A 7,905-nucleotide genomic window follows, 5' to 3' on the forward strand; every position below is an offset into this window, starting at 1 on the left:
TTGGTTTCTTAGCATTCAGGGATGTTGCTGAGTGCTGCTCATTTATCAAAAAGTAAATCTCAAAAAGGACAGGATGGGAGCAGAATGACCCTTTGCCTGGAATTCCATCGAAATTACATTATTTTCTTGTTTAGAAAACCCACAGAGCAGTAGACACTGTTCCAGATTCTGCTCTCTCCCATCGCAGGTTGCCAAGAGCCCCACTTGTCAGGGCCCAGCATGTTGTAGATACTTATCAGTGGGAGTGTTGAATTCAGTCAAATTAAATCAAACTGAACTGAGTGTCAGCGTAGTTTCTATACAGTCCCCACTATGCAGGTTCCATATTTCCTAGGCATTGGGAGGGGACTTGACTCAATAGTGCCAGAAGACCTGAGCCCTTGCCTTCCAGCCAACAGAGAAATGGAAACCACAAGACCTCCGTGTCTTTCTTCCAGACCCTGTCTCTCAGGCTCCCTGGTTTCCCTGCACTGCCTTGGTGAGTATGTCCCATCTCTGAGGGTTTGGGTCCTGGGCCAGCAATGGTAAAGGAGGAAGACTTTCATTCTCATTCTTAAATCTCTCAGACTCCAAGTTTCACTCTGTTTTGTCTCAACCTTACTTTTTTGGCCCTTGGGCTTGTAAATCAATGCTCCTTCAAGTGGTTGATATTAAGAACTTCCTCTTACCTCCCATAACCTGAGCAGAGACCTGAGAGAGAGAGTAGGAAAACTATAAAAGGCAGGACAGGGCCTCTATCCTTCCCACTCCTGGTCAGGGCCCACACAACTTCTTTTGTTACAATCACCATAATTATCCAAGATCGGATTATCCACACTGTTTAGCAAAGATCTATTGAACAGTTAGAATGTGTCTAGCACTGTCAGGTACTGATGAAAAGTAGAAAATACCCTACAGGTAAAAGAATTGGCTGTTATCCTTAGGAATTTGTAATTGAGCAAACAGAGATGCAAAGCCACATGTAGGAAGTGCCAACTGAGTAGCAGTCACAGTTGACATGCTACAGAGAGAGCTGCATGAGGGATCAAGAGACCTGGGCACCAGTCCCACTGGCTTCCAGCATGACCTTGAATAAGTCACCTGACTTCTCTGAGGTTCATTCTCCCATGAAGCCCTTTAGTCCAACTTCTCAAAAGGATTCCAGGAGACTCCCTCACTCTAACAGAAGAGATCAGAAGAGAAAACAAGCACTACGGTCCAGCTCATTCTACCAGCCTCATGGGAGAAGAACTGAACAGAGCCTGAAAGGATGACCAGAAACTAGACAGCCTGAGAGGAAGAAGTTCATCATCACTGCCTTTGCACTTTAACAGTATATATGCTTCCCTGTTGAATGTTAAGACTTTTAGTCATGATCATGAAACCCCCGCAATACCTACAGTAGAGGGGCTAACACATAGAGACTAGTAAATGAATGAATGAATAGTCACATCATTTGATGCGCTGCACTGAATAGCACTGAAGTCACAAAGAGGCTTAAGACCTAGACCTGCCCTTGAGTAGACTTAGGCCTCACTGAGAAGATAAGACTGAAACATGATAACAATGAAAGGCTGCCCAACACCCAGGGCAGGCTGTGGAAATTCCAAGAGAGAGAAACCCCCAAGGTGGCCAGAGGTGGTGCCAAATCTAAACATTGAAAAATGAATTGTAGGCTCCAGGAGGGGAAGGATCACCTCTGTCTTCCTGTCTTATCCACCACTTTCTTCCTGGTATTCCTGAGACACAGTAGGCACTCAGTGAAAATTTGCTGAATAAATTAATGATTTAGATAAACAGAAGAGGAGATAGTTTCTCACAGACAGGGGCTTCCTTGAGCAAAAGCAGAATGACTTTTTAGGGGGCTATAAGCAGATCAGTTTGGCTAGACAGAAATTTTATATAAGGATAGTAGGAGGTTGCCAGGAGGAGTTTAAACTCCATCCTACAAAGAGAGATGCTAAAGGACTTTGAATGAGTGAATGAGGTGACATGTAGAAAGCACTGTTTGGAATTAGATGGTGTTTTGAAAAGCCCCTGGCTAGCATAGGCCCAGGAAGGGTGGCAGTAGAAGCCACCTTTAGAAGCCATTGTGGCAGTGGCTGCCAGAAGGACTGGCGAGGCTGAGAAAAGGGCAGGAAAGTGAAATTTGAGGTTTTTACGAGAGTTCAAGGGTCAGATATGAAATCTAGGACAGTGGAATGTAAAAGAGAGAATAGGATGTCAAAGTGGGAGATTCACTCAGTGTTGGGGAGGGACTAGGAGAAAGGTGAGTTTAGGACAGGAAGACCCAGTTTCTGAATCTTTCTTCCCACTCCTAGCTCCCAAAGCAACCTGTGGGCATTGTTTACTGTTACTCAGTGGGAGTGGCTTTGGGACAGTCCACTTGTGTAAGACTTTCATAATTCTGATTCTGCATCATAGTTTGGTTTAAGGGTCATAAATTCCCAGCATAATGGACACACTCATGTTCACAATATAAACTCCTAAGCATATCCCAAACTGGAAAAAATAAAATAAAAAGGAAAGAGAAACCAGGGAAAGTTTGTGGTCTCGGAAACTCAATATCTCCCCATGAATCATTCACAACTGGCCTGGTTCTCTTCACCACCACCACCCCAGGTACCAGGCATAACAGCCTGCTCGGGATAGACTTGAGCTCTAAGGAGAGGCAGCTCCATCCTCCAAAAGCCTGACTTCTGCTTTCTCTCTCCTTACTACCGAGTCCAGCCTGCGGGGAAAGCCTAAAGGCCCCTCGGGTGGTGGGCGGGGAGAAGGCCCCTGTGGATGCTTGGCCTTGGCAGGTCAGCATCCAGTACAACAAACAACACTTCTGTGGTGGGAGCATCCTGGACCACCATTGGATCCTCACAGCAGCCCACTGCTTCAGGTAAGGCCCATGCTGCAAGGAGGCCTTGGGAGAGTAAAAGCCACGGAGGAGTCTGAGTTGCTGGATCCCCTGTCTCCTGATTTGACTTCTGATGCCATCTCTCACCTTTAGCCTCCCCTTTAAAGACCAAGTTTCAGAGTGTGGCTACACCAATGAAATGCTGAACACGATGTCCATGTTAAGCACTGGGGTTCCATGGAAAGGGTGGTAGTCACCTAACTTGACCCTTTCCAAATGGGAAGCCATCAGATACCCAATACCCTTAGTCCACCTCCATATAGTTCACTCCATGAAAGCTCTACCCATGTGCCTGGAGTCTTGAGAACTCTCTCCCTTTTTGCTAGTCTTCTAGGAAGTGGTTCTATGGTCTAGAGTCACTGCCATTCCCTTGGCATGTCCAGAAACTGTAAAAAAAAAAAAGTATATGTTTTCTTATAGACCAGCAAAGAGAGGCCTGTCCACCTCTCTAGGCAAGGACCATTCCCGGGCCTTCTTCACTTTTGTTCATTCAACATCTGCTGAATACCTACTAGATACCAAAAATTATATTATGTGTCCATGTGCCCCATTACTACCTTAGAGGAACTCACAGTCTAGGCCAGTGATTCTTAACTTTTTTTGAAAAGCTGACAAAAGATATAAATCCTTTCCTGGAAAACCATACGTGCACACTAAGCTGTGTCTCATGTAGGGAGGAAGAAAGACAAATACATAACATAACTGACCATAATACAAGTACCACATGAGTAACAATAATAATAAAAAGCACAGGAGGGGACAGTGCCAGGGCCCCAGAGCTCAGGCATTGGGAACAGCCCCTTCCCCCGCCTTCTAGTTAGTTTTCTTAGTCAGGTTTCACTGGGGGAAAAGGTTCAAATTCCCTTTTAGAATTTGGCCTGTGGTAGGTGATTCCTCAGACTGTCCCTTCTCCACTACCCCTGACTCCACCATCATTATGTCCTAAGGCAGGGACACCCAGTACCCCAATCCCCAGGGCCCTAGGGACTCAGCCTTTGGCAAAGCATCCTCATGCTTGGCTCAGGCCTGAACTTCACTGTCTCTGCCCCAAACCTCACTGTCTCTGCCTCAGGAAGTATCATGATGTGTCCAATTGGAGGGTGAGGGCCGGCTCAGACAAATTGGGCAATTTTCCATCTCTGCCTGTGGACAAGATCTTCATCACTGAGCTCAATACCACACACCCCAACGAGAAGGACATTGCCCTTGTGAAGCTGCAATACCCACTCACATTCTCAGGTGAGAGATGGCACTGGTGAACATAACTACTTAGGTCAGGTTATACTCCTACTCTGCCACTAGCTCACTAAGTAGCCTTGAGGTTATCACTTCTCTCAAGACCTCAGTTGTCCATTTGTTTCTAACAAATACATCAGCCTGACACCATTGATGCCATAAGGCCTCCTCAAGCTGTCAGCTGACATCCCATCCCCTGCCAGAGCTTCTTCTCTCCATGTGAAGCACCTTAAGCGAGGATAAGAGATTCATCCAATCTCGAAGCTGCGAGAGCATCTAGTTAATCCTCCAACCCTGACCAATGCTAAGAGCCTACACAATATCCCTCCCAAGGAGTCATTGTGCCTATTTGCTCTCCTCCAGGGTCAGTTAACTCACTGCTGTTAAGGCAGCCCATAAAAGCTTTGAACAACTGTTAGATGGATGACTCATGCTTATATTGGATAGTATTTAGATAAGCATTTCCAACTATTGGTTCCATAGGACATTGATCTTTTGGGGATAAAAGGGTTCTATTATCAAATAAGTTTGGGAAACATTATATACTTTAGCTCTCTTCTTGGAGTGTACTAGTATATTCAAAATATAAGATTTTAAAAATTTTTAGATAATTTTTTATTGTGTTTAATCCACATTTTCTTTACTTTCATTTATAGTTGACATTTAATATTATTTTATATTAGTCTACAGCCATGCTACCCTGAACAAGCCCAATGCCATCTGATCTCGGAAGCTAAGCAGGGTTGGGCCTGGTTAGTACTTGGATGGGAGACCACCTAGGAAGACCAGGTGCTGTAGGCATAAAAAATAAAAAGATTAGGGATTGTAAGCTGACAAGGTCCTTGCAATCTGAGGTCAACCAAGGTTTGCCTCACCTAAAAATAATATACATAAATTATTTTACATTAGTTTAAGGTATATAGCATACTGGTTAGACATTTATATAACTTACAAAGTGATCACCCCTGCTAAGTCTAGTACCCATCTGACACCATACATAGCTATTACAATATTATCAACTGTATTCCCTATGCTCTGCTTTACATCCCTGTGACTATTTTGTAAATACTAATTTGTACTTCTTAATTCCTTCCCTTTTCACCCATCCCCTAACTTCCCTCCCATCTAGTAAACATCTAAATGTTCTCTGTATCTTTGGGTTTGTTTCTGTTTTGTTTGTTTATTTATTTTCTTCTTCGATTCCATAGATAAGTAAAATCATATGGTATTTGTCTTTCTTTGTCTGACTTATTTCACTTAACATAATATTTTCTAGGATATTATACTAATATCCATGTTGTTGGAAATGGTAAGATTTTATTCTTTTTTATGGCCAACTAGTATTCCATTGTATATATATATATATATATATATATACCATAACTTCTTTATCTATTCATCTATTGATGGATGCTTCCATATCTTGGCTATTGTAAATAATGCTACAATGAACATAAAGGTGCACATATCTTTAAAATTGGATCTCTTCAGATAATCACCCAGAAGTGGAATTCCTGGGTCATACGGTAGTTCTATTTTTGGGTTTTTGAAGAATTGCCGTAATTTTTTCCATTGTAGCTGCACCAATTTGCAATCCCACCAACAGCGCAAAAGAGTTCTATTTTCTCCATGTCCTTACCAACACTTGTTGCTTGCTGATTTATTGATGATAATCATTCTGACAGTTGTGAGGTCATATTTCACTGTGATTTTAATTTACATTCCTGTGATGATTAGTCAAGTTGAGCATCTTTTCATATGTCGATTGGCCATATGTCTATATGTCCTCTTTGGAGAAATATTTATTCACATCCTCTGCCTATTTTTTTTTAAATTAGATTGCTTCTTTTTCTTTCTTTCTTTCTTTTTTGCCATTAAGTTGTATGAGTTCTTTATAAATTTTGAATATTTTTAATGCCTTCAGCACCTCGTATTCCTACATGGTCTTCCATCCAAGTACTAACCAGGCCTGACCCCGCTTAGCTTCCGAGATAAGACGAGATCAGGCATGTTCAGGGTGGCATGGTCGTAGACTATAAATTTTGAATATTAATCCTTTATCAGCTGTATCATTGGCGAATATCTTCTCCCATTCAGTAGGTTGTCTATTTTGTTGATGGCTTCCTTTGCTGTGAAAAACTTTTTAGTTCGATGTAATCTCATTTGTTTATTTTTTTCTTTTGTTCCCCTGCCCAAGGAAATATATCAGAAAAAAATATATTACTAAGAGCACTGTCAGAGAGTTTACTGCCAATGTTTTCTTCTAGGAGTTTCATGGTTTTGGATCTTATAGTTAAGTCTTTATTTCATTTTGAGTTTATTCTTGCATATAGTGTAAGAAGGTGGTCTAGTTTCATTATTTTGCACATATCTGTCCAACTGTCCCAACACCATTCATTGAATAGACTGTTTTTACATCATTGTATATTCTTGCTTCTTTTGTCATATAAACATGAGTTTATTTCTGAGATCTCTATTTTGTTCCATTGTTCTATGTGTCTGTTTTCATGCCAGTATCATGCTGTTTTGATTATTTTAGCCTTGTAGTATAGTTTGGTATCAGGTAGCATGATATCGCCAACTTTGTTCTTCTTTCTCAAGATTGCTTTGGCTATTTGGGTCTTTTTTGGTTCCATATAAATTTTGGAATTATTTGCTCTCGTTCTGTGAAAAAAATGTCATTAGTATTTAGATATGGATTGCATTGAATCTATAGATTACCTTGGGTAGTATGGACATTTTAATGATGTTAATTCTTCCTATCCATGGGCACATTGTATGTTTCCATGTATTTGTATCTTCTTCAAATACTTTCTTCAATGTCTTATAATTTTCTGAGTATGAGTCTTTTACCTCTTTAATTAAATTTATTCTTAGATATTCTATTACTTTTTGATGCAAAAAAAATTTAATTTCTCTCTCTGATAATTCATTGGTGTATAAAAATGCATTCAGATTTCTGAATGTTAGTTTTATATCCTGTTACTTTACTGAATTCACTTATCAGTTCTAATAGTTTTTTTAAGTCATCTTTAGGGTTCTCTATATATAGTATCTCATCATCTGCAAATAATGACAGTTTTCCTTTTCCCTTTTTCCTTTCTAATTTGGATGCATTTTATTTCTTCTTCTTATCTGATTGCTATGGCTAGGACTTTCAGTACTATGTTGCATAAAAGTGGTGAAAGTATATATCCTTATCTTGTTCCTGATCTTAAGGAAAACACTTTTAGCTTTCCCCCATTGAGTATGATGTTAGCTGTGGGTTTGTCATATATGGTCCTTATTATGTTGAGTTGTGTTCCCTCTATACCCACTTTGCTGAGAGTTTTTATCATAAAAGGATGCTGGATTTCGCCAAACACTTTTTCTGCATCTATTGATATGATCGTATGATTTTTATCCTTCATTTTGTTTATATAGCATATCATGTTAATTGATTTGTGAAAATTGAACCAATTGCATTCTGGGAATAAATCCCACTTGATCATTGTATATGATCTTTTTAAGGTATTGCCAAATTCGGTTTTGTTAATATTTTATTGAGGAATTTTGCATCTATGTTCACCAGGATTAGTAGCCTATAATTTTCTTTTCTGTAATACCTTTGTTTTGTTTTGGAATCAGAGTAATGCTGGACTCATAAAATGACTTTGGGAAACTTCTCTCTTCTTGATTTTTTTGGAATAGTTTAAGAATAGGTGTTAATTCTCTGAATGTTTGGTAAAATTCTCCTGTGAAGCCATCCAGTCCACGACTTTTGTTTGTTAGGAGTTTTTTTT

The 7,905-nt window shown here is 40.2% G+C and overlaps 1 protein-coding gene and 2 pseudogenes across 1 annotated transcript in view; 2 read left to right on the forward strand and 1 right to left on the reverse strand.

The window, feature by feature from the left end:
- Window positions 1-7,905, forward strand: part of TMPRSS4 (transmembrane protease, serine 4) — a 27,536-nt gene that overhangs the window by 12,193 nt on the left and 7,438 nt on the right. The window contains exons 6-8 of the mRNA XM_023526100.1: window positions 335-478; window positions 2,710-2,869; window positions 3,960-4,126. Of these exons, the coding sequence (XP_023381868.1) occupies window positions 335-478; window positions 2,710-2,869; window positions 3,960-4,126 (471 nt within the window). The remainder of the gene's footprint in view (window positions 1-334; window positions 479-2,709; window positions 2,870-3,959; window positions 4,127-7,905) is intronic.
- LOC111733960 lies at window positions 4,806-4,924 on the forward strand (annotated as a pseudogene).
- On the reverse strand, window positions 6,039-6,157 carry LOC111733964 (annotated as a pseudogene).

This window comes from Pteropus vampyrus, unplaced genomic scaffold (assembly GCF_000151845.1).
Source record: "Pteropus vampyrus isolate Shadow unplaced genomic scaffold, Pvam_2.0 Scaffold705, whole genome shotgun sequence".
Taxonomy (NCBI): Eukaryota; Metazoa; Chordata; class Mammalia; order Chiroptera; family Pteropodidae; genus Pteropus; species Pteropus vampyrus.